Source organism: Schistocerca americana, chromosome 1 (genome assembly GCF_021461395.2).
Source record: "Schistocerca americana isolate TAMUIC-IGC-003095 chromosome 1, iqSchAmer2.1, whole genome shotgun sequence".
NCBI classification, from domain to species: domain Eukaryota; kingdom Metazoa; phylum Arthropoda; class Insecta; order Orthoptera; family Acrididae; genus Schistocerca; species Schistocerca americana.
Window position 1 is genome coordinate 840053947 of NC_060119.1, and position 15343 is coordinate 840069289.

General features: G+C 42.1%; 1 protein-coding gene across 1 annotated transcript in view; it reads right to left on the reverse strand.

The window, feature by feature from the left end:
• The window catches only part of LOC124613230 (fringe glycosyltransferase), a 656670-nt gene that overhangs the window by 321869 nt on the left and 319458 nt on the right, over positions 1-15343 (reverse strand). Inside the window, exon 5 of the mRNA XM_047141908.1 lies at positions 4168-4227. Coding sequence (XP_046997864.1) covers positions 4168-4227 — 60 coding nt within the window. The remainder of the gene's footprint in view (positions 1-4167; positions 4228-15343) is intronic.

The following is a 15343-nucleotide window of genomic DNA, read 5'->3' on the forward strand; positions in this document are numbered from 1 at the left end:
ACCAAACCGTTGAAAGGTCCTTGGGGGATATTGTCCCACTGTTCTCTCAAGGCCTTTTTCAGTTCTTGCACGGTTCGGGGTGGGGGTGCTCGTAGAGAAACATGTCTTAAGAGCGTCACAGGCGTGCTCTATATGGTTTAGGTCCGGGGAGAACGCAGCCATTCCATATGTTCGTTATCTTCACTTTCCAGTGTGTCCGACATCTCAGCGGTCTAGTATGGGCGCGAATTGTCGTCGATGAACGGGAAGTCGGGACCTACTACACTTCTAAACACCCGAACATGATCCAGAATAACCTCCCAACAGTGCCGCTGAGCTGTAATGGTACTCGGGTAAAGATATAGAGCGGTGTTCGACCACTGTGTATAATGCCTGCACATAACATACCGACTAAGCTACACACATGACGTTGATGAACATTCTGTCGTGTCTAACATGTTACCCTCCCTCTCCACACTAACGAGTGCCCAGGATCAGTAACCACAGGGAAGTGGGATTCGTCGGAGATCACCACTCTGGACAAATGTTGCCGACCAACCAACATGCTCTTTATACCAACTATCTCTCTGTCGACGATGGTGTGGTTGAAATGGGATACATTTAACAGGCTTCCGAGCGTACAAACCAGCCTTATTTAATCGCCGTGAAACGGTTCTGGCAGAAAATGGTTCAAATGGCTCTGAGCACTATGGTACTCAACTGCTGAGGTCATTAGTCCCCTAGAACTTAGAACTAGTTAAACCTAACTAACCTAAGGACATCACAAACATCGATGCCCGAGGCAGGATTCGAACCTGCGACCGTAGCGGTCTTGCTGTTCCAGACAGCAGCGCCTTTAACCGCACGGCCACTTCGGCCGGTTCTGGCAGAGAGACGTGTGCTGTTTGCGGTTGCAAGATCTGCAATGATCTGCCTAGGAGTGACCTGTCGTTCCTTTTCGCCAATACGACCACCAGAATGCTTTCGCAGAGCATTTCCACCTTCTGCGGCCATTTTCAGTCGAGAGATGATACATTTGCACACTCCCATTACCGTGGCCAGAGAAATGACACTACCCGTCTTCGAGCCGCCCAACTGCTCGTACACGATCATAAGCACTCAAATGATGTCCAGCAGACATGTGGCCATACGACACGAAGTATCGCCCTGATCGGTTTCACAACGCCCATCGTCAAACATACCACTGCATGAACTGTCGTATGCGCGCTGAGCGCTTGTGCACACGCGTCGCTGCCGGCCGAAGTGGCCGTGCGGTTAAAGGCGCTGCAGTCTGGAACCGCATGACCGCTACGGTCGCAGGTTCGAATCCTGCCTCGGGCATCGATGTTTGTGATGTCCTTAGGTTAGTTAGGTTTAACTAGTTCTAAGTTCTAGGGGACTAATGACCTCAGCAGTTGAGTCCCATAGTGCTCAGAGCCATTTGAACCAACACGCTTCGCTGCCGTTAACACGCCCCGCCCTCTTTCTACTATCACTGGGCGGGTGTTCCACAGCATTTTGCACTTGTTCGTAGCATTTGGCAGTTGTTGCTTAGGAAGTGTCGAGCAGTGTATGTTTATAATCACGTCTTGGTTACTTCTTTATTGTGCTAAAAAAGTGTGTTTCAAGAATTTATTCTCCTTTAGAATAACTGTGTTAATAGCATAATATCTTTATTATACATGAGAAATAACCCTACATTCACACAATTACTTGCTTTCATCCAATCGTTACCATTACAGCAGTTCTGTAAGCAAAGAAGAGCAGCATTTTGGTGGTTGGTTTTTGAGTAATTGATGTTTAAAACCCATTGCAACTTCGGAAAGTGCAGAAATGGAAGTTCGCACATGTTACGACTTCCGTGTTCGACGCTCCTTGTCCGGTCCTGGAAAATCCAATTTTAACTCTAGAGGGCTTTTAAATAAAAGAAAGCATTTATTTATTTGAAATAAATACTTCGAACTCTATTTACCACACGGACCAAACAGAAATAACTATCAATACGGTGGACTATGAACCCAAAGGCTTGAGTTACAACTACAGGTTACCCGTAGAAACTTCTTCCTGGTAACATACGAAAGCTGTATGAAAAACCCAGCATTACGCAAAGCTTCATATTCTATGTTTAACTTACAGGTAACCGCATTATAGACTGGATGAATCAGCTAGCAAGTAGCAAGAAGGCAAGCTCGTCCTAATAGAAACAGGCCTAGTCAAGTGCTGTTCTGATCAGACGAAACACAGCGCTTACTTTACTGTGCACGAAATTTTCTTTCTGTAGTGCTTTCTAAACAGAAAATAAACAATTATTTTCGAAACGCATGTAACGTTAACAAACGGTTGCAAGTAGTCCATTAGAGATGAATAATTTCCCTTCAAAGCTAACTATTTTCAGCACTTTTCATTGAGTTTTCGGTACTTCTCCATGAAATCTTGCGGACTGAAGCAAATTTGACTGGACTCTTCTTGCAAAGAAATTTTTGGAGGCAGTATCCAATTTCCCGCAGCAGATCCGCAAGTGTGAAACCTTTTTGGGGGGGGGGGGGGCGGAGAAAAGCAAACCGCCTGATACTTTCACAGCATTTACGTAATTTATCTTTTACTGATAAATTAATTTAAACAAAACTAGCAAATATTAAGAGTGTAATCGCTATTCGAAAAGGTGTGTTCGCTTGTTCCTTCAAACCCTACGATTAGTTCTGTCTCATGAAACAAAGAAAATTTCCTTCAGTACTCCATCAACAGTTGTTTTGCATGTATTAGTATTGATTACGACGATAAACTGATATTGTCACTGTATATACACTCATTTTATGAGTAGTAGTGTTTGGGTTGATGTTCCTTTTGCATTAAATAAGTTTTTAGATGGGATCCAGTAACCTAACTGCTTCCACCACCGCTTTTCTATTACGTCAGCTGCATCACACGGCACTTTTGATCCGTTAAATGAATTTCGAAACGAGAAACATTGCACACAGAAACGTAAATGAGCTTCCATTTATATGTATGAAACGTATGAAAAGATTCAGATAAGTTTTCAGTGGCTGTAGGAAACCAGGAGAAAACATTTACAAAATGTTTTCGTATTTATGAACAGACCGTGAATATGCCAGATGCGATATATGACATTTTGTAAAGCATAATCCTTTTCTGTACAAATTATTTTAGAGGTCGAGCAGAGCACTATGGTGAATAAAATCTTACGTAACGGCTGTTTAAATACCTGTTAAAATACTTTTATTAAAAAATCACAACCGGTTACGCATCAGTGGAATCAGTGGAGATGCATCTTCAGATGTTTAAAAAATGAAGAAACTTATCACGTTAATCTCCACTGATGCGAAACCGGTCGTGATTTTTTAACAGGCAGTGCAGTAGATTTTATCTGCATAGTGCTTTTCGTTAGGTAGTTGAACAGCGTTTTAAACCAATAAAATATTTTTCGCGCATGTGAAGCAGTAGTGTTGTGGTCGCCGAAATCGCTCGCTGAGGTACGTTTTTGTCACATACTAGCTAAGTGGAAAGAAGATTGCATTTGTATCTGTTTCATTTCTGGTGGTAACTACAAAATTCCAAAACGGGAGGAGGGTGTTCCGAAGATTTGTTCAGCAAGTAGCACTTCTCTATAAACGTTACACCTGCTACAGATTTTTGTGTAGCAGACAACAGTAACGTTATATTGAAGAATAGATACTTCATTCTGTTTATTGTACAGTATCTTGTCAGATACATGCCAGACACACACGGGCGTCCAATGAAAAGAATGTGATAGTTACAGCACGTAACTAGAGTTGGAATTCAGAAGATTTGAACGCACAACCTCTCACCAGGTGAGAAAACGGACGAGTGTAGTGTCGTAGTCACACTGACACAGATTCCATTTTACTTCTGAGCTTACCAGCTTAAGAGTACACTGATCAGTGGTCCCCTAGGAGCAAAAAGTAAGGTAAGACGAGCTCCCCCCTAAGCTACAGCCCGAAGTAAACAAGGATTCCTCTCGGCGTAAACAACTTTACAGCCGGCACGGCACATCGCGCGGGGAGATACCTGTGTCCCAGCGAAAGTAATCCTGGGGCAGTATTTATGGCAATGATAAAGTCCGTACGGCGCTGTAACAAGCGTAACTCGATAAGCTGGTCCAATTTATGACTCAATTAAACAAGGCTTTATAATGAGTGGGCTACTCACTTCTTGTTGCTCTCCAGGAAGACATCAAACTCGACGGACATCTTGCAGCACAGCGCCTTCCTGCGAACAAAAACACCGAACAGGTTACTGGTTTGTCCACGCTACACGGAATTGTTCGGCGGAATTTACAGACCTGCTCCGGCGGAGCGAGTCGACACGGGGGCCGCTGGAGTAAGTGCAAGCTGTCATCCCTCTACGCCATGCGGATGTTGAGGGTTTTCTTGCTTTCTGCTAACAGGTGGTGCCACCAAGTGTGGGAAAGAAAAACTGAGAGACAGAGAGAGAGAGAGAGAGAGAGAGAGAGAGAGAGAGAGAGAGAGAGAGAGAGGGGGGGGGGTCACGGTCAATGGCCTCGTGCCAACAGACATTGATATGAACATTGTATATGCCATGTATACAGGATGTTCAGAAACAGTGTGAAAAACTTGTAAGGGTGTTACAGGGCAGCGTCTGGTGGCAGGTAAGTATGAAAAATAAATAAATACAGTGCGCTGCGCCGTTCCCCGCGATATAATTAGCAATTGGTGCGCGCGAATTCAAGCGGCCCGCCATCATGTACGCTATGATCTAGCTTTGAGAACAACTGACACTTACTGTATCTGGAGGGCCGCATGAATTTGCGAGCGCCAACGGCTTGATTGGCAAACTTCAGTGCTAGTTAACTCGGAAACGGTGCAACGTACTGAATTTTTTTTCCTTAATTTCCTATCGTCACAAGCTACCCTGCAACACCTTTCAAGCTTTTCAGGCTATTTCTTATCATCCCGTGTACAGCGTAATTCTTAGTAGATGTCAGTGGACTGCAAAAACAACAGAAAATATGCATGAACTTGGGTTTCATCACAATTTTCCCGCTTTCTGAATACCAGTCGGTAAAGCTCTTCAGTTGAATATCAAACAAATCGGTTTAAGTCTTGCTCTCTCCACACCTAACTGCTCAGTAATTCTCCAGCTCATTAATTCAGCACCAGTAATAATATTAAGAAATAATAACTATTATTATTATTATTATTATTATTATTATCATCATCATCTTCTTTCCTTTCTCAGACCTTAGGTCTGGTTCGAAATGAAAGTGACGCGGACCTTGATCAAGCGTGACTTCTTTTAACTGTACGGTATATGTTACATTGCGTTTAGGAACTTTCGGGTAATTGAACATGTATCAATAATTACGGATTTCTGTAGATTTATATATAAGTTTGGATGTAGCTGTATTGCGTTAATGTACTGGTGGATATTGCGTGGTATGACTCCTGTAGTTGAAAGTATAATTGGTATAATGTCAACTTTATCCTGATGCCACATGTCCTTGACTTCCTCAGCCAGTTGGATGTATTTTTCAATTTTCTCTCCTGTTTTCTTCTGTATATTTGCTGTATTGGGTATGGATATTTCAATTAGTTGTGTTAATTTCTTCTTTTTATTGGTGAGTATGATGTCAGGTTTGTTATGTGGTGTTGTTTTATCTGTTATAATGGTTCTGTTCCAGTATAATTTGTATTCATCATTCTCCAGTACATTTTGTGGTGCATACTTTTATGTGGGAACGTGTTGGTTTATTAGTTTATGTTGTATGGCAAGTTGTTGATGTATTATTTTTGCTACATTGTCATGTCTGCTGGGGTATTCTGTATTTGCTAGTATTGTACATCCGCTTGTGATGTGATCTACTGTTTCTATTTGTTGTTTGCAATGTCTGCATTTATCTGTTGTGGTATTAGGATCTTTAATAATATGCTTGCTGTAATATCTGGTGTTTATTGTTTGATCCTGTATTGCAATCATGAATCCTTCCGTCTCACTGTATATATTGCCTTTTCTTAGCCATGTGTTGGATGCGTCTTGATCGATGTGTGGCTGTGTTAGATGATACGGGTGCTTGCCATGTAGCGTTTTCTTTTTCCAATTTACTTTCTTCGTATCTGCTGATGTTGTGTGATCTAAAGGGTTGTAGAAGTGGTTATGAAATTGCAGTGGTGTAGCAGATGTATTTATATGAGTGATTGCTTTGTGTATTTTGCTAGTTTCTGCTCGTTCTAGAAAGACTTTTCTTAAATTGTCTACCTGTCCATAATGTAGGTTTTTTATGTCGATAACTCCCCTTCCTCCTTCCTTTCTGCTTAATGTGAATCTTTCTGTTGCTGAATGTATGTGATGTATTCTATATTTGTGGCATTGTGATCGTGTAAGTGTATTGAGTGCTTCTAGGTCTGTGTTACTCCATTTCACTACTCCAAATGAGTAGGTCAATATTGGTATAGCATAGGTATTTATAGCTTTTGTCTTGTTTCTTGCTGTCAATTCTGTTTTCAGTATTTTTGTTAGTCTTTGTCTATATTTTTCTTTTAGCTCTTCTTTAATATTTGTATTATCTATTCCTATTTTTTGTCTGTATCCTAGATATTTATAGGCACCTGTTTTTTCCATCGCTTCTATGTAGTCGCTGTGGTTATCCAATACGTAATCTTCTTGTTTAGTGTGTTTTCCCTTGACTATGCTATTTTTATTACATTTGTCTGTTCCAAAAGCCATATTTATATCATTGCTGAATACTTCTGTTATCTTTAGTAATTGGTTGAGTTGTTGATTTGTTGCTGCCAGTAGTTTTAGATCATCCATGTATAGCAAATGTGTGATTTTGTGTGGGTATGTTCCAGTAATATTGTAACCATAATTTGTATTACTTAGCATGTTGGATAGTGGGTTCAGAGCAAGGCAGAACCAGAAAGGACTTAATGAATCTCCTTGGTATATTCCACGCTTAATCTGTATTGGCTGTGATGTGATATTATTTAAATTTGTTTGGATATTAAGTGTGGTTTTCCAGTTTTTCATTACTATGTTTAGGAACTGTATCAATTTAGGATCTACTTTATATATTTCCAATATTCGTAAAAACTATGAGTGGGGTACACTATCAAAAGCTTTTTGGTAATCAATGTATGCGTAGAGTAGCAACCTTTGTTTAGTTTTAGCTTGATATGTCACCTCTGCATCTATTATCAGTTGCTCTTTACATCCTCGTGCTCCTTTGCAACAGACTTTTTGTTCTTCATTTATAATTTTGTTCTGTGTTGTATGTGTCATTAATTTCTGTTTAATGACTGAAGTTAATATTTTGTATATTGTTGGTAGGCATGTTATGGGGCGATATTTAGCTGGGTTCGCTGTGTCTGCTTGATCTTTAGGTTTCAGATAAGTTATTCCTTGTGTAAGTGTATCAGGGAATGTGTATGGGTCTGCAATGTAACTGTTAAATAATTTAGTTAGATGTGAATGTGCTGAGGTGAACTACTTTAGCCAGAAATTTGCTATTTTATCATTTCCAGGGGCTTTCCAATTGTGAGTAGAATTAATTGCTTGGGTGACTTCATGTTGCAAAATTATCACTTCAGGCATTTGTGGTATCATCTTGTATGTGTCTGTTTCTGCTTGTATCCACCGTGCATGCCTGTTATGTTGTACCGGGTTTGACCATATGTTGCTCCAGAAGTGTTCCATGTCTGTTATGTTTAGTGGATTGTCTATTTTAATGTGTGTGTTATCTATTGTCTGGTAAAATTTCTTTTGGTTTGTGTTGAATGTTTGGTTTTGTTTCCTTCTATTTTCACTTTTTTTGTATCTTCTAAGTCGTTTGGCCAATGCTTGTAATTTCTGCTTCTTTTCATCTAATTGCTCTATTGCTTCTTGTTGTGAGATTTTACCTAACCTTTTTCGTTTTTGTCTGATATTTCATTTCTTATAAATTGTGTTATTATTATTATTATTATTATTATTATTTAACGAGTATGTGTCGTATTCTATCTTTGTCGTCACTACCGGCTTCTTTAGTTTTGCTACTTCCTTTAGTTAATTTAATTTACTGTTGCATTATCAAAATTATTACAACTATCGTATTATTTATTGAAAACAGTATTTATAGAAAACAGTAAAACTACCAAATGAGATGAGTATGCTAGGCTTTATTTTTGTCAGTAGTCGGATAGCTACAATATGCCTAGCACTGCTTTATCTAGCAGTGGATAAACAGCGCAGACGCCAGAAAAGTGTTATTTTGTAGTTGGCAGATATTTTATCGATGCTGTTATTATTTGCGTATGGACCCACCTGGATCATGGAGAGCATTCAGATTCGTTTCTCTGCTCTTTCATATGGCCCTTCCGTTCTCTCTGAGAGGGCTATTTTTCTGCCCTCATTTTAATTTTATTTATTTATTTTTGTAATCGAATTCTCTGGCTGTATTATGCAACGGTTTTGACAGAACTGATTCCTGTATACTGCTTCCATTGTTTTTATCTGTGTTTTCTCCTTGTTTATAACTAACTAGATGGATTGACCCGCCAGGTTAGCCGAGAGCGCTAATGCGCTGCTTCCTGGACTCGGGTAGGCGCACCGCCCCGGATCGAATCCGCCCGGCGGATTACCGTCGTCGGTCAGTGTACCGGCCAGTCTGGATGTGGTTTTTAGGCGGTTTTCCGCATCCCGCTAGGAGAATACCGTGCTGGTCCCCACGTTCCGCCTCAGTTACATGACTCTGAGACATCTGAACACGCTCGCACTATTCCGTTAATTACCCTCGACGGAGACAGCAGGGGTACACTAATTCCGTCCCGGAGTGTACAGGGTGGCGGCAGGAAGGGCATCCGGCCGCCGCTTTCCACTAACCTTGCCAAATCCGTTCCTAACAATGCCGACCCTGCGTCAGCGTGGGACATGGTACCAGTGCAAGAAAGCTCTATATCCACGGATTATTATTATAGTAGTTGCGTTGCACGTAAAGAGTAATGAAGAAAAGACTGTCCTTCAAATTCCACTTTTTTAAGAAAATGTGTTAATTTTTCAACTCTCTACAATATTCTTGTGAACAGCCCAACTAGCATCCCCCTGTCATCTCTATTGTTAGTTTTAACATTCCTGATGAGCGAAATCTTTTGAGACGAAGCACTTGCTGGATCAGTTAAGGTTAATAAAGAACCATGAGTAACACTGCTGGACCAAGCGTGCCAGTAGTAACCCGAAGTTATTTGTTGAGTCAGGTAAAAGATAAGACGCAAACACAAATCCGCCTGGTCTCGAGTGCAGTGATTTAGCACTATGTCATTCCGTGCGCTCCCCAACACCGTGCCAACTAGAACCATTACTGATTAAGATGCCGTGTCGTTAAGCTGGTGACCGGAATAGAATTAACAACTGTTTCGCACGGGTTGTGCATTGTGATTCTTACTTGCGCGTTGACCTAAGCGCACACGCCGAAAGCAAGCAAAGGCGACGGATAGGAAGAGAGGCAGGCAGGTAGGTTCCCGCTTCCCCGCTTAATGCGCGCCGCCTTAAATATTTATACAGCGCGATACACGGCCGTTGCCCCGGGAGCCTCCACACGTCGCAGGAATCCCAAGCGAGGCGCGAGGCGCGACCCCGCGACCGCGGCTGCCGCTCAGCGCCGGCAGGGGCCGCTCAGCGGGCAAACTCTCAAAAGTCGCCTCTTGTGACAAGAACTGGTGCAACCACTGGCCGTTATTCTGCCCGGTACGTTCGTAATTCTTGTCTCACAGGCGAGGTGTCTGGTAGTAAATATTACATACTGCCTATTGGCTTCTGTCTCGGGTTCTTCGGCCGACGTTCATCTTATGATTTTTACCGACGTTTCGCCAGCACGAGTGGCTGGAATTGTCAAAGCTTTACCCTCCATTGCCGGTGGTGAACTGGAGGCAATGGAGGGTAAAGCTTTGACAATGCCAGCCACTCGTGCTGGCGAAACGTCTGTAAAAATCATTAAATGAACGTCGGCCGAAGAACCCGAGACAGAAGCCAATAGGCAGTTTCTCAACAAGTGGCCACGAAAGCCTCAACAATTTTCTAGTAAATATTACCTTTCACACTATTGGAGAATTTAACATGAAATAAAATCAAGCTGATAATGTCCTGAAATAAATCTAACCAAAGTCACATACTTCCAGTTCCGTGACAAATTTGGGAAACTAATGTTCTGAAGCTACTGTGGTCCCAATAATATGGTATATGTTCGACCTAAGCCACAATTATCAAGGTTTGCTTAAATACAAACCGAAAATTGATTATTTTGTATTAAGATGGCTCTGAGCACTATGGGACTTGACATCTGAGGTGATCAGCCCCCTAGAACTTAGAACTACTTAAACCTAACTAACCTAAGGACATCACACACATCCATGCCCGAGGCAGGATTCGAACCTGCGACCGTAGCGGTCGGTGATATAAGGGACGATCAAAAAGGTTCCGTTCGAGAGCGATGCTGCAGGTCGATGCAACGTAACGGGTATACAAGCACCAGTATGTAGGCAACGTGTCGGTGTCGCATTGGGGTCTTTCCGAAACTGAAACGTGAACTATGCCGCGATTATTATCAGAGCCAACGTGCTATTATCACTATTATTATTATTATTATTATTATTATTATTTTCTTTATTGCCGAAAGGCAAGCGCCAGCTGACATGCACCGGAGAGTGAAGGAGTGTATGGAGCAGCATGTTTGTCGTAAACCACCTTTGTGGACTCGTGCGGCTGGTGGCGATTCAAGATCAGATGTCGGTCGATCTGGGAGGTCAACCTCACCCATTACGGACAAGTGGGAGACATTCGAGCACCCGCCCTATCGGCCCACGCGAATATCTCCCCTCCTGTCTCTTAAAAGAGGCCTTGAAGGGTCGACGATTCGTGTCGGACCATGAATGCGACAGGCAGTTGGGGACTTTTTCACGCACCAGGACACGCTGTTTCATGAAACGGGTATCTCCAACCTGGTTCGCCGGTCAGATGAATTTCTCAATGCCCGTGGCGATTTTGTCCGATTGGCACACCGATTCTGTACTGTGCAGCCTTCGACAGAAATTTTTTTGATCGCCCATTATACAGAACATTATAGCTTCCTTCTTTAATGTTTTTGCAAATACTTTTATACTTCTTATTGGATGTTGCATACTTGACGCGTTAACATCGCTTTATTTTGAAAACATGATTAAAAATTAATCATTTTAACGAATATCCGAATTTTAGCAAAGGTAAAAACTCATTTATTTCTTTTTGACTTGTTATATCTTCCTGAAATCTCTTCCATGGTGTCACATTCGTAACTGTTCTTGCGTTGGCATACAAAAAGGAAAAAAAAATAGGGAGGCCACAACCACATCTTTAGCGGCAGTCAATTACTTTTAACATAGTTACATTCTCCAGGCTGAGGAAATCTCTCTCTCTCTCACTCAAACATGTTTTCAAAAAAAAAAAAAAATAAATAATAATACAAGTTAAACCTTTTACACAACGACCACCGGAGCCTTGAGGTTCGGTTCAGCTAGTCGAAATCGTATGATTTATGTAGATAAGCGGAAGGTATTATATGTACGGTGTTTGTTCGAGCTTGGAAAGCACGAATCGCATAATCCGGAAGCAAAGGGGAGTCATACGAGAAAGTCAGTCACTTTCTAACTCAGGAAATGGGCGTTGGAGGTCGATGTGAGAGTTACGCCTTGACATTCTGGGAGACGTTATTTGTATTTGTCTCTCTATGATTTGCTACGAAGTGCCACGCAATTTGGCCACCATTAGGAAGAGTTGTGCGGTGTAGTGCTATATTGATGAAAGGCAGGGAGATGGCGCACAGCTTCCCAACACCGTCTGTCGAACTTCGCGAATAAGCCCCACGAAACCATCACCATCAGCGATCACACATTTCTTCGCGCTCAACGAGACATCAAGCACGGGTTCTAAATTTGTGGAATTTGATCCAGGATAAGCGCTGGTGTTTGAAAACTACTGCACCGCCTCCGCTGCCGACGCCTCCTTTCCATCTTCATGATGGAAATTTCGTTCACCGTTGGGATACGAAACTGCTTGCTCTCAATCCAGCGTCACCACAGAAGCATGCGTGGACGACTCATGCTGCTGCTGCTGCTGCTGCTACTACTACTACCTTTTTTTTTTTTTCTTCAATATAGTACGCAGAACCATGTGAGTATGAAATTTTGTATGGTATTCTGCAACAAAATTGGCACTTTTTCATATGCTCCGTTTTTTTTCTTATACTCCGTATGTATGAAACAGTCACGTGTTAATTATATTATAACTCACACCGTCATGTGCTATTTTTCATGACATATCGACTTATCGATCGAAATGAAAGACTTACAACCTACGAATATACCTCTGCTGCAGAACCATATGCGTCATTTATGGCTGGCTCTGAGCACCATGCGACTTAACTTCTGAGGTCATCAGTCGCCTAGAACTTAGAACTAATTAAACCTAACTAACCTAAGGACATCACTCACATCCATGCCCGAGGCAGGATTCGAACCTGCGACCGTAGCGGTCACGCGGTTCCAGACTGAAGCGCCTTTAACCGCACGGCCACACCGGCCGGCGTCATTTATGGTTCCCGAGGATAGTTTCAGTGTGAACAGCAGTGTGTTTGCAGGAGGGCGACTTGTTACATTCCACAAATGACGCTGTTTTGAAATCGGTGCTGCAGACTGCAGTTTCCGTGCCACGTCTGACGGGAACGCTAGATCGCAACATAAATCTTACCTCGAGGTATGGAATCCGAACACCAGCTGCGGCTAATGCCTTCTCAGTTCACGTCGCCTACATAAATCCGCGTGTCTTATTATCGGGATTTCAGGTGTTTTATTAACGACACGGACAAAAGGTGCGGTGTGCCGCGGCTGCTACTTGACAGTCGCGTCATGGAGGGGACAGAGCGAGCCCGTGTTAGTGCGTGGCTGGTCGCGACGAGGGAAACAAAAGCTTGGAAGCACACCAAGCGCGCGCTTCGTGAGTCATTTGCGTTTCTGATGCTCGTCGCCAATTACACCGCGGGCATGCGTAACTAGCACTCGCCACGCACGACTTAACAAGCCGGGCTCACCTGTGAATTAATTACACCCGAAGCGTGAGGCCGCCGGCAGTTGCGCTGCGACACCAGATGTCGTGGCTCCGTCGTTAAAGCAGTCTCGCAGCACCTGATCTAACTCGGTACAGCACCGACGTTTATGGGCTTTTGTGGCTGTTTTATTACCGATTTATGATGTCACACACACACACACACACACACACACACACACACACAAAGCGTGCGTGTATATGTCTACAGATCTGCACACCTTTATGATAGGATAGTCACTGCTTTTATCATCAACATGATGGGAATTCCTGTTACATCCCTTCGACATCTTGTCATACTTACGTTTTCCCATCTGAAAGATGGAAGCATTTAAAAAAAAATGGCCAGGTGTGAGTAGATCTCGCACCCTGAGGGTTCCGTACAAACTTAATTATGTATGTGTAGACAGTTCATCCACCCCGGGAATCGAGGATCGTGACAGGTGTTGCCTGGCTGATATCGGTACCGGCAAGACATCAGTTCTGGGAATTCCAAGACTTCCGAGAATGTTTATCACAAATGACAAAAAATATTTTTTTCGTGTGATGTAATTATACATTCATGATTTTCGGATTTTTCCTTTACTTGCACTGTAAAACCTTGCTTCTTGCCAAATTTCGTGGTTGCAGGTCAACGGGAAGTACATTACAGGTTTTGATGAGTGTGTTTGCAATTATAAAAATGAGACATAAATAGCTGTATCTTTTGATAGCCTTGACGTAGGAGCTTCCATTTTTTAAACCGCCAAACAAACGTAGAACTTAACACGTGAAATAAATTTCAAATTGATACGTGTCTTCCCGTTGCAGAAAAAAAAAGGTTTTTCAACAGTCGGACGGACAGCCAAAAGCAAAGTGATCCTATAACGGTTCCGTTTATAGCGTCTGAGGTACGCAACCCTGTCAGTCCCATTAAGCGGGATGCTTTATCCCACCATGTATATGTAGAACATTTCTGGCCACTTTCAGTGTGTGGCCATATATGCATATATGTGGGAATAATCAGCTGTTAAATAATCACTTTATTTTACAGGTCCGTCTTCATCACATAAATTTTTACATTTCACTATCACCACTTTCGGCTACTGCCATCTTCAGATCATAAAATATTCTGATGTAGTATCAACGTCAAACTAAACATGTAGGTACATAGAAAGTAAGCATGTACTATGTACCTATATATTTAGTTTGATGTTCATACTACATACGAAGATCTTGTGATACGAAGATCTTGTGATACGAAGATCTTGTGATACGAAGATCTTGTGATACGAAGATCTTGTGATACGAAGATCTTGTGATACGAAGACGGCAGTAGCCGAAACTGGTCATAGTGAAACGCAAAAATTTATCTGATGAAGACGGGCCTGTAAAATAAAGTGCCAAAAATATGATCACGGATTCATTTTCAGACTTCATGTCTTCAATTGATATGCTAAATAATCGTTGAAATTCATGGCGAAACCTTTAGCTGTCTTTTATTTGGTACATTTCTACTAGTTTCTGTCGTAGACCATTTTCAAGCTTAGCAGAAATAAATAGCAGGAACGATTACAAGTTGCCGTTGCAGGCCAACCGTAGTCATTAATTGACTTTCGAAGCGAATAAACTTCTGGCGACTAGAGTCTTGTACGTTTATTGTATTGCTGATAATTTGGTTGACTATGGTCGGCCTGCAACAGCAACTTATAATCTTTTACGTGATGGTATAACATTCCTGCCATTAATACTAAGCTTGACAATTGCCTGTGACAGCAGCTGGTAGCACTGTGAGAAATAGGTAACAACTAGAGGTTTTCACCATGAATTTAAACATTTTCAAATGCACTGCGTCGGTCACGTGTGTGTCACATTTTAAATATGACACACTCATCACTGATGCAATACTTTCGAAAATGACCATTAATGTCATATATATTACTGGCTTCAATAAACGCATTTTGCATAATACAATTTACGGCCAATAGTTAGTATTAAAAAACGGTTTCTTCATTCACAAACCTTGTAATACGTTTAACGCACTACGCGCCACTCTTTCACTTAAGATTAATTGCTGATGTCTTCCTTTTCGTCATCCGTAAAGCTTCAGACTGGTATGTTGCAGCCCGCTACGTCTAGCTCTCCTCTGTCAACTTCTTTACCTCAGGGTAATGTCGTCGATTTTTTTCTTGGTTATACTCCTATCTCCGCCTTCTTCTGCAGTTAGTCGCGTCTACAGCTTAGTCCAGGACCATGGACCTGATGTCTTAACACAAGTCTT